This window comes from Tachysurus vachellii, chromosome 9 (assembly GCF_030014155.1).
Source record: "Tachysurus vachellii isolate PV-2020 chromosome 9, HZAU_Pvac_v1, whole genome shotgun sequence".
Classification (NCBI taxonomy): domain Eukaryota; kingdom Metazoa; phylum Chordata; class Actinopteri; order Siluriformes; family Bagridae; genus Tachysurus; species Tachysurus vachellii.
In genome coordinates, this window is record NC_083468.1 from 13,002,939 (window position 1) to 13,027,457 (window position 24,519).

At 38.9% G+C, this 24,519-nt stretch overlaps 1 protein-coding gene across 2 annotated transcripts; it reads right to left on the reverse strand.

Moving 5' to 3' along the window:
• Positions 1–3,646: 3,646 nt before the first annotated feature.
• slc28a1 (solute carrier family 28 member 1) lies at positions 3,647–21,824 on the reverse strand. 2 transcript variants are annotated; one of them, XM_060877719.1, is made up of 18 exons: positions 21,764–21,824; positions 21,529–21,608; positions 21,363–21,436; positions 21,137–21,228; positions 20,863–21,052; positions 20,452–20,593; positions 19,225–19,338; positions 16,561–16,638; positions 16,388–16,468; positions 16,229–16,309; positions 15,741–15,866; positions 14,424–14,554; positions 14,186–14,327; positions 13,882–14,067; positions 13,439–13,520; positions 11,558–11,656; positions 5,553–5,658; positions 3,647–5,432 (listed from the first exon to the last, which is right to left on the reverse strand). In XM_060877719.1, the coding sequence occupies exons 1-18, from the start codon at positions 21,765–21,767 to the stop codon at positions 5,318–5,320; spliced, it is 1,923 nt and encodes a 640-aa protein (XP_060733702.1). In that variant the 5' UTR covers positions 21,768–21,824; the 3' UTR covers positions 3,647–5,317. The 2 variants fall into 2 exon arrangements, with proteins under 2 accessions (XP_060733702.1, XP_060733701.1); XM_060877718.1 differs by having other exon boundaries at positions 14,159–14,327.
• Between the last annotated feature and the right edge of the window lie 2,695 nt (positions 21,825–24,519).

The window sequence follows — 24,519 nt, forward strand, 5'->3', positions numbered from 1 at the left end:
TGTTCTGCATGAAGCACAGCAGTTCATTCTACACCTGAAGCACATTCTGCTAAGTACCACCCTTAATATATATAAAGACTTTATCCTGGTTTGGGTCTGTTGAGTTGTGCTACACTACTGTTTCGGATGACAAATGAACGATAGAGACAGATTATCTTTAGCCGTTCTTGGCATGTTTACAGTATGTTTACAGTACTTTAGAGCCCCCTTGTGACTTACTTATATGCATAATACAGAACTGTACAGCATTACATTAACATACAACTGAGGACATAATGAACATATTTTAACACCCCTACTTGTACTCAGGTTGTTATATAAACAAAAATAGAAGATAGAATTAATGTACTGTAGTACTGCGTCTGTCACTGGTATCAGCTGCTCAGTCAGCTTGTATACCTAAATAAAACTTAACCCTTTCTCTGCTGTACCTTTGAGATACCGAAGCACATGCGTCACAGTGACCGACTGTTATTCTGTAGGTTCAACAAAATACTGTGATAACCTCCTCACTACGAAACTCAAATCTGGTCTGGTGCAAACAGTCAGGTATATAAGACTTCCCACAGCTTCTCTATACATTTTTACATCTTTCATTTTTACTGCATTTTCAGTATACTCTAACTTTTGTTCACATGGTGTTTCTCTGATCCTACAGTCTTGCATATTAAAACGCTGTAGTATCTTGTTAGTATACTTTTCTTGTGTCATTTTTACACACCATCTGATAGATTGAACTCAATACCCAGAAAATGTTTTAGTTTACCCAGGTCTTTCATTTTAAACTTTTCTGCAAGCATCTCTTTCACTTCTTTCAGTCTCTCTTGATTGCTTAATGCAATAATTAAATCATTGACCCATGTAATTATGATCACTTTTATTTCTTTTGACTCTTTGGCGTAAACACAGTGGTCGGCTGGGTTTTGTGTGAATCCATTCTCAGAAAGACAATTGTGCAAAATCTTATTCCAGTTTCGCCCGGATTTTTTCAAACTGTACCCTCTTTCTCTTGGTAACCTTCTGGTGGATTGATGTAGATCTCATAGTCTATGGGAGCATGCAAGTACACTGTTTGCACGTTCATTTGATGCAGGAGTAGATTTTCCTGTGCTGCTTTCTGTAGCACCACTCTTACACACGTTAAGTCCGCAGTGGGTGAAAAAGTCTCCCCATAGTCTATTCCCATTCTATGCTTTGTATTTGTCTTTTCCATCTACATCAGTGTTGATAGAGTAAACCCATCTACCCCCCACTGTTTCCTTGCCTATTGGCAGTGTTGTCGGGGTAAATGTTTTGTTCTCGTTTAGAGACCGTATTTCTTCATCCATGGCTTTTATCCATTTTTTTGAGTTAGTTGACCTCATTGCTCAATCAAAAGTCTGTGTAATGCCACACACCGCTCTGCAGCAATAATCTACTGTGATATTAACTCCATCATTATTACTGTATTCAGTTACAAAGTCATCTAAGTAACTCAGTGTTTTTCTCTCTCTAGTTGGATACCTCCTACTCTCGAGTTCACCATCTGTCACATTCTGTTGTGTTTGATTGTGGTCACTAAATCTTGTTGCTTCACCTTGACTATCACTATGTGTACTTCCTCTCTGTACACTTGGCTCTGGAGCATTTTCTGTACTCCTACTCTGTGTTGTTTCATCAGTCTTGGGTTTCACTCCGCTATAGCCATCGCTTAGATCTGGCACACCTGTCTGTGTCTGTTTTTCTGCCACCGCTTTACTCACAAATTTCACTAGTCTGTGCTTTTGTACTTTGTTTATATCTGATACACCAAGTATGCTGGGCTGTACTTGTCGTAACCTACAAAACGGCCCTGGTCACACCTGGAATCAAATTTTCCTTTGTCCTGTTTGTACGTATGGCATACAGATCCAAACTTTTGCATTTTTGACACATTAGGCTTCTTGCCTGTTATCAACTCATAAGGAGTCTGTCCCGTACGCTTGTTGAAACACTTGTTACATACCATTGCTGCTGTTTGTATTGCGTAGTGCCATAGTTGTTTTGGTAATGCACTTTCAACTATCATGCACCTACCAATCTCAAAAAGAGTACACCAACCTCTCTCTGCAGTCCCGTTCTGATGTGGGGAATATGGAGCTGACATTTCATGTCTGATTTTGTTTTTCCTCAATAATGTTTGAAAGTCATTGCATGTAAACTCTGTTCCGTTGTTGGATCTTATGCACCTCACTTTCCTGTAAGGTGATACATCTGCTAGGAATTTCTCAGTAGCCTGTATGTTGTCACTTTTCCTTTTTAGGAAATATACGAACACTGCGCTTGAGTAGTCGTCAGTGAATGACTGCACATATTTGTAACCGTCTATCGACTCTGTGGCTACTGGACCTGCAAGGTCTGTATGTACCATCTGTAAGGGAGCCTTTGCTCTGGTATCAGGATCTATATTTCTGGTTTGGACAAACTTTCCCTGAATACACACCTCACACTCTTGTTCTGGTCTGCTTGTTTTACCTTTGATTTGCATACCTTCAACAACATCCTGTAACTTAATAACATCGTCATAGTTGCAGTGGCCTAAAATCTCGTGCCATGTTTGTATGTCATGGCATGCATTACACTTGTCATTAGATTCAGTTCAAGTATGCAAATAATACAACTTGCCGTATATGTGCATGTTAAATCTGGTACCGTTTCTGGTTATCAGGGTGTCTTTATCTTTATCTTTGTCTTTATCTTCTTTAAAAACAACTGTAGCCCCACTTGCGGTCACTGCTTTCATTGAAAAGATGCTTTGGGGGTATGACGGTACAAACAAAGCGTCTTTAAGCACTACCTTGCATTGCTGTCCTCCGCTGTCGAAGAGGGAAACTGCAGCATTTCCCCTCCGCTGAGCGACTCGGTTGCATCGAGTGCCATCTGCCAGCTTGACATTTCTGGCCTGAATGTGCTGTCAAAACTCTTAAACATAGTTGTCTGTGATGATATGAGAGGTAGCCCTCATGTCCACCATTAGACCTTTTTCCTGAATGCTGCATGTCGGCTGTTGCTGGACACCGGTCTCTCTGTCTCTCATCTTGAACACGTAGTCCTCAACATCATCTGAAGCTTTAATTGCGACATCCTTTTTGTCTTTAATGTCCTTACACCTACACATTGCGTCTTTGTGTGTGTCTCTTTTGCAGATACTACACCACACTTTCTGCCGACATCCTCTGGCTCGATGGTACCGCACTTGAAGCACACTATCTCTGGGTCGTCTTTGCTCCAGTCCTGTGTGCTCGTCTTTGCGGGTCGCCGTCCAGCTTTCCCTTGAGTCTTCATCACACTGTCGCTCAACTCAGTTGTTTTTATCTTTTTTTGTTTCTACAAAATTACATAGTTTAGTCTTGAACTCAGCAAACGTGATTTCAACTTCCGTCAACTTCTGACTGCGGTTCTTTTAAATGTCCCAACATTTTGGTTTCCCAAAGTTCATACTCGAGACAAACTGTACAGTACGTCCTCCATTGTTCCGCCATGTTAGCACGCTGCCATCGGAACATTCTAACAGTGGAAAACAACAAACTTCTTTGAACAACTCCTGGGCCCACAACCTGTTGAGTTGCGCTACACTACTGTTGCAGCTAGCGTTGCATTCGGATGACAAATGAACGATAGAGACGGATTATCTTTAGCAGTTCTTGGCATGTTTATTTTTCTCGCTGCCAACACATCAGTCTCACGGTCAGACTGTTAACAGTAAAAGACAACAGTAACTCCTTTAGGACAAACATATTAACGCAAACGCGTCTACAATGACTTATACTTTAGTGCCCCCTTGTGACTTACTTACAGTAAATGCATAATACAGAACTGCACAACATTACATTAACATACAACTGAGGACATAATGAACATATTTTAACAGGGTCACTGTACTGTTCTCCTTGCATCTACCAATGCAATTTAACAGCCAGCCAAACTCCATCCATAAAGTACAGACAAGTCAGGATTCATTTTAGTCTTTGACGTTTAATAAGATGCCGGGTACATTATGAATTAAGAGTAAAACTGCAAAAAACAGCAAATAAACAACAATCAGAAAAATTAACCAATGACTAACTAGCATTCATGTAAGTATATCTGAAAATAGCCCAAATTAATTCAATGTCATCAATTTTCTTAAATGGGATTATCAGATGACCAAGAAATTGACAACAAATACAAACATTTACTCATACAGAAGTTATCTTATCAAAGTAGATTAAGATTAACACATTGAATGCTGTCAAACAAAGGCTAGGCTAATAGCTAAAGGCCATCATCACAAAAATTCCATTAAATCAAAGCTCTGAATAAACTTATCACAAATATATGAAAATATGTATCATCAAGTATTAAGTAAAGAAGGATTAACTTACAGATGATGCTTTTACAAACACAAAACAAAGGATGTCATCTGAAGATTGAGGAGCTGACTGCATGAGAAATGTCCTCACTTATTTTGTCTGGAGAACTGCCCCTAGGGGCATCAAAACTACATAACTATACATAAAAGTGAAAAGTGAAAGTGAAGTGACATACAGTACAGCTAAGTATGGTGACCCATACTCAGAATTCGTTCTCTGCATTTAACCCATCTAAAGTGCACACACACAGCAGTGAACACACACACACCGTGAACACACACCCGGAGCAGTGGGCAGCCATTTATGCTGCGGGCACCCGGGGAGCAGTTGGGGGGTTTGGTGCCTTGCTCAAGGGAACCTCAGTCGTGGCCGGCCCGAGACTCGAACTTGTCCCCACATACAATACAATGACAAGTAAACTTGGAGCAGAACACTATGTTCTAAATTACTACCTTGTGTGTTTTGCTAAATAAGTTTATCAGAAAATGTTATTGGCAGGTCAGTTAGATCAGTAAACTTACTTAAACTTAACTACTACTTAAATTTATCTGAAAATTTTATGGTCAGGTCACAATTATTTAGGACTGGACAGGGGTAGGATTAAATACGCAAAATAATAAAATAAAACAAAATAAAATTTAAAAAAATGACTACAGTTGAATAGGGTTGATTCATTCTAATGATGGTTGATTCTCTGATTCATTCTAAAATTTATTTTGTTTGAGTACAGTATCAGCTCTAATACTTTATTATTGAAGATCATTCTGATTAAATAGTTTTACTCATTTAAAAACAATACTACAATACAAAGCACACTTGAGCTACTTCTATACATACAATAAATGTAATGATTTATTTATTAGTTTTTATTGAATATGATCCCAAACTTAAGCAAAATTTTGATATGTGTAACAATTATCTTTACACTTTATAAAATTAACATTTTCCTAAATGCAAACAGTTTCATTATAAAGATGGCAGCACTCTATCAAATAAAGAGTGGCATTTTTCACCAGGGTCCAAGATCCCTCAAAAGAAATCATTGTTTCATTCTTCACAGCACTATAACACAAAGATTCCAAATTAATACTCAAAGCATTTAGGTAAATACATCCTATTAAAATATCAAGTGGGATGGGTAATATTTGCCTACTTGCTTATGCAGGTGATTTTTGACCTTACCTTTCAAAGAGTTCAGAACAGCAAGTTTGGATTTTTGTATTAGTGGTGTTGAAGACAGAATTTGTAAAAACATCAATACAATCTAGTTGAGGATGTGAAAGGAGGCCTAGAGGTGGACAGAGAATACAATTGTTATGAACATACTGAATTGACTTGCTGGATGCTTCACAACTCTTAGACCACTATCTGCAGCAAATCTCTTAAAGTTCTGCAAATACAGACGGTTGATGGTTGAAAAACTTTGAGATGAGAGGAGAGATACTGTAAAAAAAGGAATATTTCTATCATGAGATACTGTTGTTAAGCTATATTCAGTTTTTATGTCTGAAGACAAAAATGTGCAATTTGTGTCAAAAACCACGTACTTTTCATCAACTGGCTAATACCATCCCTATGGTGAAGAATCACTAATAGTTATGTATTCAAATATAACTGTTTATTGTTCACAGCAATTTTAATTGTTTATCTTGTGTAGTTGTATATTTCTAATCTTTGTATAATTCAATGAAGTATTTTTAGCTGAACAAAAATTACTTAAATACCCCTGTATTATAATACCACCTTCCTGTAGTAGGACTTCTGTGATGAAATATATTAAATTTATGTAAAAAAAATTATCTAAATGTACACTTCACCAAACACCACTGCTGCAAAAACTTTCAAGGCAGTAAAAAAAAAGCCATGTATATTGTTCTTGATAATGATTGATTCTGGGTGGAGGTGGGTGTTATGACAATCTTGATATGAATACGTGACTCTTCTTGAATAAAAAATCTCTGTTATCTATTATCACATTGTGATATGAAGTGTCCTTTCATCCACCCATTTTGATCATATGAGATGACCCTGTTTCAAGCTGATTTTGTGCACGATATTACCTGTAAAGTAAAACTTACTGAACACTCTTTTGAAATAATAAATAAGTAAATTAATTCATAAATAAATAAGTGCAGCATTATGAATGAATTCATAAGAAAATTAATATCATGTTAAATTAAATGTAAACCTACATAGCAAATGTATTCAGCTGAAATATAAATACATATTTATATACTTACCCATCTGTCAAACAAGTTTCTATTTATTGCAGTTTTAAAAATTTTGTTATTAACACTGATGTACTTTTTATTTAACATATTTTAAATAAGGTATCTATGCTTGTTTGAGCATAAATGAAAATTTATGAGAAAAAATAAATGGAAAAAACAAAACAAAATTAATTCTTATTCAGTCAGTGATTCAGCCAGTGTACAGTGGAAGTTTTTCCAGATTGCCCACCATTAATTCCAAAATTGTATATTTATAATCACACCCTCCAGTGTCACCCAAATGAGGATGGGTTCCCCTTGAGTCTGGTTCCTCTCAAGGTTTTTTCCTTTACCATTCAAGGGAGTTTTTACTTGCCATTGCCTCCTGAGGTCACCTCAGACTTGCTCATTGGGGATAAATACAAACACATTTTAATATATCTAAATATAAATATATTAATCTTTGATTTTTACTTTATATTATTCTTTATATTATGTCAATTGTTAAAAGTGCTATAAAAACTAAATTTTAATTGAATTGAATTAAAAATCAATTGTGGAACATACTTAACGTACACATATGCATGGCCAATATGTCAATTCCCTAAACATAAGAAAAAATGAATATAGAATTCCATGACACATAATTTGCTTAATATGAAATAGCTTTTTGTTATCAGTATACATATCACTATTAATAAGCTCCAAAGAATCTGCACTCATATTTAGTCTGAGACCAAAATTATTGATGCATTACTACTTAGTATGCGTCAAAGTGTTTTATGGTTATTACATGCTTATTATACATAGTAAGTACTTTTATGTTGTATTTAGATGCTAGATGCTAGATTTTCGCCAGATGATCTCTCTCCAGTTACGTTGCAATCTGTGAGACATACCGCCACTCTCCTGTTCTAGTAATTGCTTGTAGTCTCGCAGAACCAAAACACCATTCGGGAGCCACACCTACCTCACCCCGAGCGTTTCTCCGGAGAGGCTGGATTTTGCTGTGCCTTCTTGATGCAGTGGTTAGTGATTTTCAAGCTCCAACCCTCCTCCTTCCTTTCGGATCGGTCTAAGGTAGCGTACATGATCTCCTTGTTAGCCGGAAAGGCCAAGATCTGGGCTACAGCAGAATGGGAGCATCAGTCGTCCATTTGTTCCTCATTTGATGTTTTCTCCATGGAGCTTTGCAAGGTTTTTGACTCCACTCTACCAAAGATGGATGCCTTGTTTGAGTCATCCCAGGGGCCCTGCTTTGTGGCTGAGTATGCCGTGGACTTCCGCATGGCCGCTGTGGACAGTGGGTGGAACCCCATGGCCCTCTATGATGCCTTCTACCGGGGCTTAGCTCCCCAGGTCAAGGATGTACTTGCTGCATGAGAACTTCTCTATGAGCTTGATGACCTGATTTGTCTGGCAACCAGGATCGATCGGCGGATCCGTGAACGAAGAGAGGAGGGACACCCAACCTGCTCCTGGCTTCCCAGAACCCCGTATGTCAAGCCCCGCTCAGAACCTGGCAGATCATACTCGCCGCCATCTCTCCAACCCATGGAGATTGGACGTCGCCTCCTGTCCTCAGCAAAGAAGGCACTAGGCCCATGACCGCTGTCTTTACTATGGCAAGGCAGGGCACTTTGCCATCTCTTCTCCAGCAAAAGGTAGGGCTCGCCATTGAAGGAGGAGCCAGCGGCCAACCTCTGGTGCTCAGACTCCCCCAAGCCACTTCTGAAGGCCCGATTTCGTATAAAGGACCAAGATCACAAACTTTCTGTTTTCTTAGACTCTGGAGCCGACCTGGAGTTCCTCGATGAGGAATTAGTGCGGCAACTGGGGATTGAGACCGAACCTCTACCAACCATTCTCCAGGTATGGGCCATGGATGGCCATATTCTCCACCAGGCTCACTTCGGAATGTCTATTATCTAGTCCGTATGAGAGAGGGTGACGAACAGAAGACAGCGTTCAACACTCCTACTGGCCATTTGGCCTCACTAATGCACCAGTGGTGATCCAGGCGCTGGTTAATGATGTCTTACGGGATATGCTAAATCGGTTTATTGTTGTGTACCCGGATGATATCCTCATCTTTTCCCACATGCCCGAGGAACACACCCGTCATGTCCGTGTGGTGCTTCAGAGGCTCTTACAGAACCAATTATTCGTGACAACCAAATGACTGACAAATGTGAGTTCCATGTGACAAAGACCTCTTTCTTGGGCTTCATTCTGTCTGCAGGGAATGTTCAAATGCACCCTAACAGAATCAAGACTGTTTGGCCTCACCCCAGGGATTGGCCTCACCCCAGGACACGTAGGCACCTCCAGCAATTGATGGAATGTGCCAACTTTTATCTGCGATTCATCCTGGGTTACAGTTCAGTTGCAGCACTCTTGCACCAGCTAACTTTCCCCCTTGACTCCTACTCCTGGAGACCTCAAGCCAACAAGCCTTCAAATGACTTAAGCAGATCTTCACCTCTGCCCCATCCTCACCCTGCCAGACTCCACTCTACAATTTGTGGTGTAAGTGGATTCATCAGATACCAGTGTTGGGGCTGTTTTGTCTCAGAGGGACCCCGAGAACAATAAACTTCACCCTTTTCTCGTCGCCTAACCCGTCTGCACTGAACTACACCATTGGTGAAAGTGAGTTACTGGTGGTCAAACTCGCATTGGAGGAATGGCGTCACTGGTTGGAGGAGGCTGAACAACCTTTTTTGGTCTGGACAGACCACAAGAACCTTGAGTACCTTCGGACAGCCAAGAGTCTGAAACCCAGACAGGCTCGGTGGGCCCTCTTCTTTGGGAGGTTCAACTTTGCGCTGTCCTACCGGCCAGGAATGAAGACCGGGAAGCCGGATGCTCTCTCTCGTCAGTTCTCCCCTGATTCCGTCGCTTTTTGGGGACTTTGACTGGGGATAGAGAGCAGAGTTCAGCAAGCCATGTCCAACTTGTCTATTCCTACTGGCTGTCCGGAGGGCAAACTAAAATGTTCCAGATCACCTCCGGTTCCTAGTTCTCCAGTGGTGTCACAATTCCTGGGTTTTCTGTCACTCCGGGGTCCCTCGGACCTTATCGGTTCTCCAGCAACGGTTCTTGTGGCCCTCACTCAGACATGACGCTCATGATTTTGTCGCTGCCTGCCAAGTATGCGCTCACCACAAGAGCTCTCGATCTATCCCTTCCAGTCTCCTTTGGCCCCTGCCAGTTCTTTGCAACCTTGGTCACATATATCTTTGGATTTTGTCACCAGTCTCCCTCTTTCCAATGGCTACTCCACTATTCTCTATGTGGTCAATCTCTTTTCTAAGCTCACCCATTTTGTTTCCCTGACCAAACTTCCTTCGGACAAGGAAACGGCTTTGCTCTTTCTTCAGCATGTTTTCCAACTCCAGAACATAGTCTTGGACCGAGGACCCAAGTTTACCTCCAAATTTTGGAGGGAATTTTGGCAACTCTTGGCCGTGTCCATTAGACTCTCCTCAGGGTTTCACCCCCAGTCCAATGGACAGACGGAACGGCTCAATCAGGAGCTGGAGATGGTACTTCGCCTCCTCTGTGCCGAGGATCATTCTTCCTGGGCCTCCAACTTGGTATGGGTTGAGTATGCCCACAACTCCCTCCCCTCTGCCTCCACAGGTCTATCCCCTTTTCAGGCTGCCTATGGCTATCAACCCCCATTGTTCTCCAATCAGGATCTGGAAGCCTCGGTTCCTTCCGCCTTGGCCCTTGTGAGACTTTGTAGTCGGGTCTGGAGGAGAACTCGCCTCACCTTGCTCCCAAAGTTACGCTTGCTGGGCCAACCGCAGGCCAGCTCATATCCCCCATAGTGTCGGACAGCGGGTGTGGCTTTCCACTAAGGACCTTCCCTTGAAGCTGGCATGCAGGATGCTTGCTCCCCGGTTTGTTGGCCCGTTCCGTATATCCAAGGTGATAAATCCAGTTGCGGTCCAGCTCCCCAGGGTGTTGTGCATCCACCCCACTTTTCATGTCTCCAGACTTGAGACGTCGTGGGAGAGGACTACAGTACCTGATTGACTGGGAGGGATATGGCCCAGAGGAGCGCTCCTGGATTCCAGCACGTCACATCTTGGACCCTTACCTCACCTCCCAGTTTCATTGAGAGCCCTCTGACCAGCCAGCTGGGACATCGTGAGACACCCCGTGGAGGGAGGGGTACTGTCAGCTTATTCCTCCGGAGTTCCAGTTTTCAGTGCTCACTGGTGATGTCACTTCCGGGTGGCCAGACTTTTTATTCCTGGCAGCGCTATTTAAGCATGCCGTTCATGCTAGATTTTTGCCAGATGATCTCTCTCCGGTTACATTGCGATCTGTGAGTCCTCCCGCTGCCCTCCTGTTCTAGTTATTGCTCATAGTCTCGCTGCTGTTATTCCAAGTGGATTTTTGCCGGGTTGGATTTACTTTTTCCCTTTTGTTTGTGAACGTTCATTGTGCACGTTGCTGCCTGCGTTTGTTCCAGTTTTGCACTCTGGCATTTTTCTTGTTAGAGTATATTTTTGGGGCTTTGAGCTTTGTCACAATTTTTGCTTTTGTGGATTATTATTTGCCCGTGGGTGGATTGTTATTGCCCGTGCATGGATTATTTCCTGTTTATGGACGGGAACTGCCATGGGTTAAAGACCTGCACCTATGGACTATTGTCATCTGTGTTACCATGTATCTGCAATGAGGTGTGTACTGTGACTTTGCCCTGCTTATGCCTCTCTCTTTGTTTCAGTGCATTCTGTGTGGATTCTCACCTGAACCATGTCCTATGTTGGAGTATTATCATTATATTCATTAAATTCTCTTGTTTGGCTATTGTCCTGCTTTTGGGTTCCTCCCTAGCACCTCCATACTGCTCACTCATAAGATTACTTTTATACATATTATACAACACTGAGATATGGCTGTGAAAGGTTGTGAAATTGCAACTGATTTGTATTTAGAGTGTTTGTGTATAATACTTACCAGCAACAGAAGCATTAACCAGGGACACACAAGTGCCTGTGATCAAGGCTCTTAGCACTAAAGCAGAAATATCACTTTTTCTTGAAGGACAAATGGTAGCTGTGACAAAAAGAAAAAAATTACATGGTCATTAGTAAAGCATAATTCTCATGATTCTCCTGCATCACTACATTTTGTAATTTGCAGTTAATATTTACCACCATGCCCGCAGATTCTTAAAACATTTTAAAACAAAATTTTAAGATGAAAGGTTATAAAATGTCAAATACTGCGTTTAACAATTTGGTACTTAAGGCCAGTTTAGATATCACTGAACCTAATTTGGTCAAATTGAAAAATTCTAACCAGTGTTAGAAATAAGTTCCAGAAAACAGAGGTGTCTTCATGGATAAAAGACCCAAATGCAAATCATAAAAAGGGGGTTTTAATGACCGGAAAAAATAAAGAAGGGCTAGAAACACAAGGAAACTGGAAACACAAAACACAGGAACACAGAAACAGGAGCAAATCAAAGACAATAAACACAGGTGATACACGAAACAAAAAGAAAAGCACATGGCACAAGACACAAAAACTGCCAGAAAATCCCCCTAGTTTCCAGGTAGGGAATACTCCCAGCCATTCCTGACAATAAGAGGCTGATGGAGCCAGAGTCTGAGTAGTATTTACTGCCAGTTGGACAGTGTGTCTGCATCTGCCCCAGGATTATGATTATTAACAACCTCCCTTCTCCTGGGAGTGTGCCCAATAAAACAAGTGCAAAACTTTGCAAGTGCAAAATGGGTTGTTGATATGTGTTGTTGTATCTAGCAGCAGTAGTGTTATGTATAGCATATAGCATTAATTAGGAATAATTTATGAATACATTTTATTTAAATATAAACATGTTGCTGTCAGACCATACATTTGCTAAGCTATACTGCCTTAATTAAAAATGGAAGTCCTAAAAGCAGAAAAAATAAACTTCCTCTGTCTACAAATTATTTTTTCCAATAGTCCTCTAGCTTGTCAATGTGATCTATAGCAAACTTCAGACAGGCAGCAATGTACTTTTTGGAGAGCAGCAGCTTTCTCCTTGCAACTCTGCCATGTTATCCTGATGGTGGACTCATGAACATTAACATTATCCAATTTAAGAGAGGCCTCACAGACAATTACACTTGACCAAACCAGGGTAGGGTAGTAATAGTCTTAAATTTCCTCTATTTTTACATAATCTGTCTGACTGTTGATTTGTGGTCAAAACTCTTTAGAGATTATTTTGTAACCTTTTTCAGCCAGATGAGCAACAACACTTCCACAAATATGTGTTGTGAAGTGATGAAGAGATGTAATGACAGATAAATAAGACCCCTTTTCTTTACATAAAACAGGACTTTCAGTGACACCTGGTTGTCATTCCATTGATTGAAAACTCTGATTTCACAATCAAATTAACTGCTAATAGCAGATGTTTGCATACGTTTGCCACTCACAGACAATATTAGATCATTATCCTATATAATAATTTTCCAGTATAATATTTTTGTCTCATTTGTTTGATTGAGGTCACTTTTTCTACTTTTAGGACCTCTGCTAAAATTTGATGATGTGTTAGGTCATATTTATGCAGAAATATATAAAATGGTTTCATTAAATTTCAAGCAACACTATATATCTTGCTATTAGGCTAATCATACTCTAATAATTTATTAACAAAGAATTAACTTTCTATAGCAGTTAATATATACTGTTATAATTTATATAATAATATACATTATATAAAATTGATACTAAAGCTTAATGGAGGTTAATCAAAACTTGACTATTGTACTCATTTCATTGAATGCCCATTTATGAACTCTTTTATGCAATCATATGATATTAAATTTGAATACTTACACATGCCTCCAATCACAATGCCAAGTGAACTGAAGTTGGCAAAACCACACAGAGCATAGGTGCTGATGATCTCTGACCTGACCTTAAATGAAAAACACTATGCACTTAAGGAGGTATTGGGCAATCACATAACCAAATGTAATATTTTTATGAATTTTTATAATTGTTTTTTCGTTTTCTTTTTTTCCACACAATGTATTAATGTCTGTTTCTACTAAACATTCAATTTAATTAAAATATAACATTTAGTAGAAACCCAGACATTTTAATAAATTTCTTTTTCACAAGTTTTCTAAATTTTCTTTTTCTAAATTCAGAAAGTGTTCCAATATTTAAAACGTAAAAAAAAGTACTATATTTACATTTGAAACACAGCATTCTGTGATTAGATTACAATGCATTTCTTATTGTTGGCTTTAGAAAGACAGAATACAACAACTCACTGAAATGTATTTTCCCACTTCTGTGATGCCATTTAATCGGTTGTTTTTCAGGTTTGCCAGCTTCTCATAAGCTATGAATTCATTAAGGAACAGTTTTGTCCCAATAAGTTCAGCCACAACGAAGCACTCATTGAATGGTATGCCCATCATGAAGGCCACTGGCATGAATACATATGAGCAGATGAGCTAAAGTGTTGGAGGCAAATGTCACTTTAGGCATACTTATTACTTATTAACCATTACAATGAAGTGCATAGTGATTGCAGTGATATTGGACCTCAAATGTGATGTGTGGATATCCCACCATTCCTCCCAGCCAGGACAAAGCTGCATTGATGAAAGCCAAAATAGCAAGAAATCCAATCAAGTTTGCAGCTATGTTAGCCACAAGCCCAACAGAAGCAGATGCTCCAGCAGAAGCAGCCTCCAAAATATTCTGCTCACCACTAATCAAGAACAACAGACAGACATATAAATGCAGCAATTTGGACAATTTTCTCATATTAGGAACATTATTGTGTCACAATTGTATGGGACCTTACCCGCTTTCTAATTTGATATTGTCTTCAGATTTAAATTTGCTATCTTCTGTTTCAGGATATGAGAGTTTGGACAAGGCCAATGCACATGGAGCAGCCATTACAGATGCAGCAATCAAAGAGGATGCATCAATCTGGGAAGGTTAAATTTTTAATAAGCACAAATATAGTGAAAAGTGATCTGTGCCATGAATTAAAGACTAAGACCTGAATTAGTTAAAATTGTAAAATTTTTGACATTGATGTTGAAGTTTGCACTGATATTCAACCAGTGGGCTGATTTGCGTATTTTCAGAAACTAATCTCCTAGTTCAGTCAGGACCACTTGAGTCAAAATAAAGACAATTCTTTGACATATTTAAATTTTTAATTTGCAAGCTTATAAAATTTACATTTGGCGGTATGGCTCTGTTCTGAATTCCCCATCATTTTCATGAGCTCCATGAAAGCTAGTCAGGGAACAGCAGCAGCTTCGTGGGGGGACAATCTCCCATTTAACTGGGAAAGCAGCAAGACAAAATCCCCCATTTAGAACAGAGCCTGCATCAGTGACAACAGAATGACACTGATTACGTTAACACAAAGTTTCAAGGAGGAGCTCGGGGAGAATTGTTTACCGATTGTTTACTAACTAATTGTTTACCTAGTTTACCGAGAATTGTGCAAATAACAAAACTATCATAGATTTTTTTTAAAAAAAACACCTGGTCTGTTTCTAATCTTCACATGTTCAGTTTGCTGAGCCTGTGCCCATGATATCCACAGATTATTGTTTTTGGCTGACAGTAATGGAACTTAAAATTCTTCTGCTGTTGTATGCCATACATCTCAAAGTTCAATGTTTTCTGCAGATTGTGATACTTTTCTGCTCACCGTGATTGTAAAGAGGGATTATATGAGTTATTACATTCTTTCTGGTAGCCATTCTTCTTAGACCTCTCTTTAACATCAACAAGGCATTTCCACTCTCAGAACTGTCACTCAATCAGTGTTTTTATACCATTCTGTGTGAACTATTGAGTCTGTTGTTCACTGAAATTGTTCAACTGTTTCGGAAATATTCAAACCATGCCATGGTAAAAGTCAAAGAGATCACACCTTTTCCACATTCTGATGTTTGATGTCAACAATAACTGAAGCCCCTACTTGGATTTGCAAGATTTTATTAATTTTGCTGCTGTCACATTATGTCTGTTTAACTCCATAAACAAAAAAGTGAAAGGTGTTCATACTAAAGTGCATTTTTCTGTGCTTCAGTGATTCTGAAATAATGCTGGATCATTACTCAAAAAAATTATAATTGTAGACAACATTTCTCACCCCAAATGAAATGAAAGCTCCCATCACACTGCCAGCAATTGTTGCAAAACCTCCAACAATGACAGCATGGATCTCAGAATTGGTCATGTCTTTTAAATAGGGACGAATTAGTAACGGTGCTTCTGTCTGAAAAAAAAAGCAATGATTTACAACTCATACAGATGCTTTCATTAGTGGAATTTATTCGAGTTCATGGCTAAAATTATTTTACATAAATAGAATAAATAAAGAAATTACAGGATTAAAAATATATATATAAATGAATAGTGTTAAAAATGAGGTCAAGTTTTAGCATAGCCTATTGTAAAGCGATTAGCCCAAATTTGATTTAATCTCACTAAAATCCATTTGTAATTACAATGAATACATGCATATTCTCAGAATGTATTTTTCTGGAACAGAGGCTGCCTTTTTTAACTGGTGCATATAATGATACTGAGAAGTAGTGCTAAAATTCTCACATTTAAAATTATAATGCATTATATTACCTGTCCAACAAATATATTCCCTGTAACAGACAACGATTCTGTAGGAGATGTTCCCATTGTTATCTGCATAATCCAGGAAATCTGTAAAAACAGACAAAATGTTCACAACTACACCTATTCCATGGACCTTAGATACCGGAAGATTATACTGAATCTCACCTTAATGATGATCCATTGCATAACACCAAGGAAATAGAGTACTGACATAATACTGCTGAAAAATATCACAATAGGCAAAACCTACAAAAAAGACAGAATCCTGTCTTAGTTGCTTTATAGATAACAAAAAATCAGTTCAGTGGGTATTCTGCAAAAAGTTGATAATCACTGACCTGAAAGGCAAAGATGCCTGAATCTACCAAACTGCCAAACACAAAAGATGAGCCAGAATGGGTGTAATTTAAAAACGTCTAAAAATGAACAAATAATGTAAATGTTAGTGAAATTAATATGTACAAAAACTGGAACAATGTTTTTTAAAGTTATATATATATATATAATATCAACCCCCACAGTTATTTGTACTTAAAATGCATAATATCAGGTGCAAATTATTAGAAGCATTTTGCATTTTACATTTTTCTACAGAACATTTTGAAGGCGGCTTGCCTTATTTAAGCCTCAGATATTTAGTTTGGTTTGTAACTGCACAACCTTAATTATAATGGGAGGTGTGCAAAGATAAAAACCTTGTTGTCTAAGAAAAACATGAGATCAAGACTAAAGTTTGTGAAAGAACAGAGACAAAGGCTAAGACTTCTGTAGTAATCTGCTTTGGACAGATGTGTCTAAAATGCAATTATTTGGAGACCATAACAGAGGGCGTTTGGCCTAAACCAGCTCATCATCATAGAATCCACCTTAAATATTAAATCAGAAGGTGCTTGAAGAACATGAGACCATTTGTCAAAAAACTGAAGCTGAACTGGAACTGGACCTTGCAACATGTCAAAAACATACCAGATAATCCACCAAGGACTGGCTGAAAAGTAAAAAATAGAGACTTCTGGAATGGACAAGTCAAAGACCAGATCTAAATCCTATTGAGATCCCATGGGGTGATTTGAAACAGATTGTGCATGCAAGAAACCCTTCAAATATAACACAGCTGAAAGAACTCTGCATTGAAATGTGCTGAAAACTTTCTTCCAGTTGGTGTCAGAAACTGGTAGATGGCTTCAAGAAACATCTCACTAAGGTTATTTCAGCCAAATTGGGAAATACTAGCTTTTAGGACATATGGTGTCCTATGTTTTTCCTCAGCTGAAATACTTGTTTAGTTGATTTCTTTTGTTTAAGTGAAGTTACATCACTTTCATCTACAGGTACAAATTAAAACAAGATCAGAAATTGACATGTTTACATTTCTTAAGAAAGAACTTAATATTTAATGGGGTATCCTATTTTTTTAACATGACTGTATATACAGTATATACACATTATCTCACAGCAGTGAGTACAACCCTCACATTTTTGTAAATATTTTATTATATCTTTTCATGTGACAACACTGAAGAAATGACACTTTGCTACAATATAAATTGGTGAGTGTACAGCTTGTATAACAGTGTAAATTTGCTGTCCCCTCAAAATAACTCAACTAACAGCCATTAATGTCTAAACCGCTGTGAGTACACCCTTAAGGGAAAATGTCCAAATTGGGCCCAAAGTGCCAATATTTTGTGTGGCAACCATTATTTTCCAGCACTGCCTTAACTGTCTTGGGCATGGAGCTCACCAGAGCATCACAGGTTGCCACTGGAGTCCGCTTTCACCCCTCCATGATGACATCATGGAGCTGGTGGATGTTAGAGACTTTGCGTTCCTCCATCTTCCATTTGAGAATGCCACACAGATGCTCAATAGGGTTTAGGTCTGGAGACATGCTTAGCCAGTCCATCACATTTACCCTCAGCTTCTTTAGCAAGGCAGTGGCCCTGAGGCCCAGTCTCCGAAGGGAGGGGATCAGTATGTCACAGTACATGTTGGTATTCATGGTTCCCTCAATGAACTGTAGCTCCCCAGTGCCAGCAGCACTCATGCAGCCCCAGACCATGATATTCCCTCCACCATGCTTGACTGTAGGCAAGATACACTTGTCTTTGTACTCCTTAGCTGGTTGCCACCACACACGCATAACACCATCTGAACCAAGTAAGTTTATTTTGGTCTCATCAGACCACAGGACATGGTTTCAGTAATCCATGTCCTTAGTCTGCTTGTCTTCAGCAAACTGGTTGCAGGCTTTCTTGTGCGTCATCTTTAGAAGAGGCTTCCTTCAGGGACGACAGCCATGCAGACCAATTGGATGCAGTGTGTGGCGTATGGTTTGACCACTGATTCAGATGTCTATTTTCCAAACACAACCTCTGGATATGACACTGACCATGAGCACTCAACCTCTTTGGTAGACCATGGCGAGGCCTGTTCGAAGTGGAACCTGTCCTGTTAAACCTCTGTATGGTCTTGGAAACCGTGCTGTAGCTCAGTTTCAGGGTCTTGGCAATTTTCTTATCAGATCCTCAGAGAGTTCTTTTCCTTGAGGTGCCATGTTAAACTTCCACTTCCAATGAGAGAGTGAGAGTGACAACACCAAATTTAACAAACCTGCTCCCCATTCAAACCTGAGACCTTGTAACACTAACGAGTCACATGACACCGTGGAGCGAAACTGGCTAATTGGGCCCAATTTGGACATTTTCACTTAGGGGTGTACTCACTTTTTGGCCAGCGGTTTAGACATTAATGGCTGTGTGTTGAGTTATTTCGAGGGGACAGCAAAGTTACACTGTTAAACAAGCTGTACACTCACTATTTTACGTTGTAGCAAAGTGTCATTTCTTCAGTGTTGTCACATGAAAAGATATAATAAAATATTTACAAAAATGTGAGGGGTGTACACACTTCTGTGAGATAATGTATATGTTATTCTGTATAACTTACAGACCCTTAAAGACCCTTACAGATTGATTCATAAGTGAAATATATTGTTAAACCTGGATTTGTGCTCCCAGCCAGTTGAAAGCTATGAAACCAGGATCAGTTCTTATGACAAACAGTCCCATGACAAACTGTAAACCAAGCCCCCAGAAGACTGTCCTCCAGCGTACCTGTTGAGAAAGACCCAGAGTTTGTGTGCATTTGTGGCATAAAAGCAGTTTAATAAAATCATAAAAGTAGGAATTATTAGCTTAAATAATATTTAGATAACCTCTGTGTGATATGTTTGACATTACATTTTTAAATAGTGGAAGCAGGGGCATAGTCAATGAATAGTAAGCAGAGCCGAGGAAGGTAAGTGGTTATCTACTAATTATACTACTGTACATGTACATACAGGTGCATCTCAATAAATTAGAATATCATTAAAAAGTTCATTTATTTCAGTTATTCAACTCAAATAGTGAAACGTGTGTATTATATTAATTAATATATGAATTTATATAATTGTCATAAACCGGTTAGATCCAAGTGCAGGTTTATTTGCAAAATCCAAAAACAGGCAAGGGTCAAAACACCAGGCAAACAGCAACAACAAAGGAAATCCAAAAGCAGTAGTCGATAATCCAGGCGTAGGTCAGGGCAGGTAGCAAACAATCACAAACACGAAAAACAGGCAGGGTCAGAAACGAGGCAATAAACAGAACAGAGAAATACGCTCGGTATGCAGACAGGCTAACAATACTTCACGTCATACGAGTGTTCTGAGGGAGCTTAAATAGACCAGGTGATTACAAACAGGAAACAGGTGTGCTGAGTTGGTGGTGCAATGGATAGTGGGAATTAGAGTCCTGATAGTAAAGTGCAGCAAATCCTCTGCAGGCCAGCAGAGGGAGCCCTCATGGCTCTCATAACAATAATATACACCTTTCACTATTTGAGTTGAATTTCTGAAATAAATGCACTTTTCCATGTCATTCTAATTTACTGAGAAGCACCTGTAATTAGCAGTACTAATGACTTTTCCTGTTGCAGTGAACTGCAGCAGAGATCAAAAGGGGTAGAGAGACAGCTGAGCACAGTGTGTGTGTATGTTTGTGTGTGTGTGTGTGTGTGTGTGTGAGAGAGAGAGAGAGAGAGAGAGAGAGAGAGAGAGAGAGAGAGAGAGAGCGCTTGTGTTTCTGCATTTAAATAGTGCAGCTGAAATGTGAAACTTAGAATAGAGCTACAGTACATCTACAGACAATATCAAGGATGTATGCATATATGATATCAGTGCTCACTGCATATCTGTTTGCAGAGAAGATGAACAAGCCGAGGATAAAGAGACAGACACCAGCAAAAGAAATAAGCTGCTCAGGGTTTTGCCTTGTGTCAAGTACCAACCAGGTCACCAACAGTCCTACCACCAGTAAGATAAAAACCCTGTAACATACCAAGAAAAGAAAACAATCCTGTTTTGTCTTTCTAACATCTGCTAATTATGCAAAATGTTTCTGACATAAAAAAACGTTATTATGTTTTATAGTCTGGGAATATTTAAAGAATTTTAAAGAATATGTTTTAAGAATTTTAAGAATATGTGTGGCAACTGAGGAAAGGTTGAGAATTATTGTCTAGTGCAAAGGTAAAGAGGGTGTTGCCATTTCACATTTTAAAGAAAAAACAATTCATGTTTAAAGTGCAATACTTACCATTTTATCCACCTGAAGTTGGTTTTAAAGCATCCAACCACAGGCTTTAAGAAGTGCTTTATAGTATCTCCCTTGGACCTTTTCACAAAATCATACAATGCGAAAAACACTGTCATACTGGTCAGGACAACAAGAGCAATGGATTTCTGGAAGTTTATCCAGCATGCAGCAACAAAGTATGCCGCATAGCCTGTGTTGTAAAATGAAATATAAGACTCTTAGTATCACAGAAATAAAGTGATATTAATATAGTGAAATGATTTGGATTTTGTACCTGCACCAAGTATCCCAAGGATAATGTATTTGAAGATTCGAGAATGAGCCTTCAAAAAGTTTTCAATAGCCATGAAGGGTTTGAATAATTTGCTATATTGTCCACAAACAAAAATAATTATTTAGCATGTGCTTTATGTATGTATTGATTGATATTTTATATTATTTGTCAAATAAAAGTGGCACATTTAACAATAGAATGCAATAGCTATTCTATCCATACACACCTTATAAATGATTTTGACTCTTTTTCTGATTCCTTCTCCCTTAACTGAAAGTTGTGATTTGATATAGTTTCCTCCTAGAGACCCAAATGTAGGTGACATTTCATTATTTTTGTAAATAGGTAAAGTATACATCACAGCCTAAGATTGTAAATTACCAAGCCCCTACCTCTGCCTCAAATCCCAGATTGTCCACTCCACTTCCATTATGTTGGCTGCTATTTTTCAACTCTATGTCATCTAGATTCACTGCAGAAGATATATATATATATAATGTAATAACAGTTTAATAAAGTACAATCACAATTTTTCAACACTCAGTGAAATAATTCTCATTGTTTATCATTGTTTATCCCATTTCTAAAACAAGACAGCGCACAACAGAAAAATAAGTAATGGCTTACTCATTCTGCTTCCTCTTCAAATGAGTGACAAATGCATAGTTGTGCAACCTTTACTAGCACGTACAGCTTTTAGTGGGATCTTATTACTAATTAACTGCATGGTTGTGTGGCCATGTTCTATGGCATCTGTGTTATCACTATTTTTATCCTACATGTTTGTTAGGTAAGTATTATAAGCTTGTAAGCCGTCAATGTTTAGGTCCTTAAGGAAGGGTAAAGAATAGGGAATTTAAATGAACTTGAGTCACAGGCTTAGGCTCAACTGTAAATGAAATTTAAATCATTAAAGGGAAAAACATAAAAACACAAATAAACAAATGAGATTGCTGTGGAGGGGCTGCCCAGTGACTGTCATGCCTTCTTTAAACCATTGTTGCATCAGTCAGCTGTATGGTTTGGTCTTTATCAGCAATCATTTTAAGACTTTGGCAGGAAGGAATTAGTTTTGGGTCCATGGTGAACTCAGAGATTGAGCTGACCCATTAGTTCCTCAAGAGCTCTCGGTTTCACTATTATAAAGTGTTGTAGAATTTACATTGTTTACATTTACATTATTTACTGTCCAGTGTCACAGTGGGTACATCAGCTCCCCCAAGGGAGTAGATGTTTATCAGAACAAGGTTTCAATGGTGGACTTGCACATGCCTAGGACAGTAATGGTGCTGCAGCATTTCCAGGGGTTTTCACAGTTTTACTATTTTACTTTTTAGTTACTATTTTACTTTTACTGGGCTTCAGCTCCATTTCCCTTTCATTCAATGCTCTATTAAGGAGGGCTGAAACTCCTAGCATGAAATCCAATGGCAGATCATGCCATGACTCAATAAAAAAAAGCATTATCTTGAGCTTCTGTGTAAAACACCCTGAAGAAACAAGGCTGTTCACTTGGATGGCTCTGAAACGAGTGGGGCGGGGGCTGTCTTCTCTCAGTGCTTTGGGGAGAGGTCCAAGTTGCTTAAAGTGACCTTTTTCATATTAGTTGTTCTCAGTGAAACAAAATTGTAACATAGGAAAGAGGGAGCTGTTGGGTGAGTGCACGTTCTGCAGCTCCATTCCTGCCATTGTCACTTCCCCACACAGCATGTGTTAGGCTAACAACCCCCACTCTTCACATGACATGCCAGCACCACCAATACCCCTGCAGTTGATGCCTGGTTCTAATGCAGCAAATAGGTTTTGGAGGCAGTGCACAACAGACTCTCAAACCCATAAAGGCAAGGCCAACTACAAATGAGGACCCACTCCTAGTACCAGCCAAGAGACTGAGTCAGGCTGGCAACCAGAGACCTAAGGTACCCCACAGCCTGTAAGAAGCTCAGCACCAGGTACACAGGCCATTTCCACATCATCAAGCAAGGCCCTAAGGAGCAGTGCTGGGTGAGAGAATGGACTCCAACCCCAAGAAACTACTATAACTCATATTCTCAGATACCTGACTTTTTATTATGTTCCTTAGTTGTTCATTACAATGGATATGGTATGTCAATGTGAACTGTGATGTTAAAACACCATCTGTTTCTTCCTTTGATTTTCCAGTTTGGAATCTTTACTGGTTTCCAAGTTTCTGACCATGTTTGCCTTTGCTTACCCTGTTTGCTCATGACTGACCCTGGACTCATTTGTCTGCTGTTTATAGTATTTTTACCACACAGTTTAGATTTCACTTTTATTCATTTGTACTTAAATATTTGGGTATTCTGATTTTTTTGGCAGTATTTGTTGTTTTGCCCTTTTGTTTTTGACTGTCTCCACTCTTTTTGCCAGCACATATATTTGTGACTGTATACTTTGTTTACTCCTTGCTACCTATTTTTAACTTTTATTAACCTTTTTATGAACCTGCATTTGCATTCTTTATGTAGAAGAGAGTAGTGTTCAATGTGTGCATGAGATTATTATTTATGCCCAAGTTTCTTCTTGTTCCATTTTCCGGTAAAAACCATTTCATTTTGTCAATGTCTAAGCCCTTTGCCATTTGTAGTCATTTATTTTTGTACCTAAAAATAAAATTCAAATTCACTTAACACAAGTAGCAAATGATCAAGCTAGCATGTTTACCATCAACTTAGCATCAATTTTATGGCATCTTAAATGTAAGAAGTATAACTTTTTTTAATGTCACAAAGTCTATCTATCTATCTATCTATCTATCTATCTATCTATCTATCTATCTATCTATCTATCTATCTATCTATCTATCTATTTGGCTGTATGTTTATCAGAGCTACAATGTCAAGAAGGTAGACTTGCTGGTTTGGTGCATTTGCAGGTTGTTTATTAAGGTTATTGTATTGATTTTTTTTTTGTTAAAAAAATATGACTAGAAAACAAAACAAGACTTAACAAACACTCCAACAAGTGTCCATTTAAAGAGCAGGGTCAAAACAAGCACAGGTCAATCAGGCTAGGAACAGCATCCAATCAGGGTAGTGAAAATCATAGTGAAGGATAGAAAAAACTAATTCAGTAACCAGGTACACAGGGGGGAAAGGACAGGCTTGGTAAACATCATAAATGGGAGAGAACTGAATGTATATTTTACAAAGTAGAAAGTATCATCATCTATCTATGTATGCAACTGGCTGGGTGTGGTTTCTTTTGGAATTCACCACACAGTGACTCTCCCGGATGTGGGGAAGACAATGTTGTGGAAGTCTGGTTAAAATAGCACACTGGTAGTCACAGGCAAAAGAAAAAAATCACAATGAATTTGTACTGCTGCATAGCAGGATTCAGAGCTTGACATGAAACATGAG

Coding starts and splice junctions, on each gene's coding strand:
- slc28a1 (XM_060877718.1), bottom strand. Junction 16,639..19,224: donor GGCTGGGAGCACAAATCCAG/GTTTAACAATAT, acceptor GTTCATTTTTAG/ACGTTTTTAAATTACACCCA. Junction 13,521..13,881: donor AAGTGGGAAAATACATTTCA/GTGAGTTGTTGT, acceptor TTTTCATTTAAG/GTCAGGTCAGAGATCATCAG.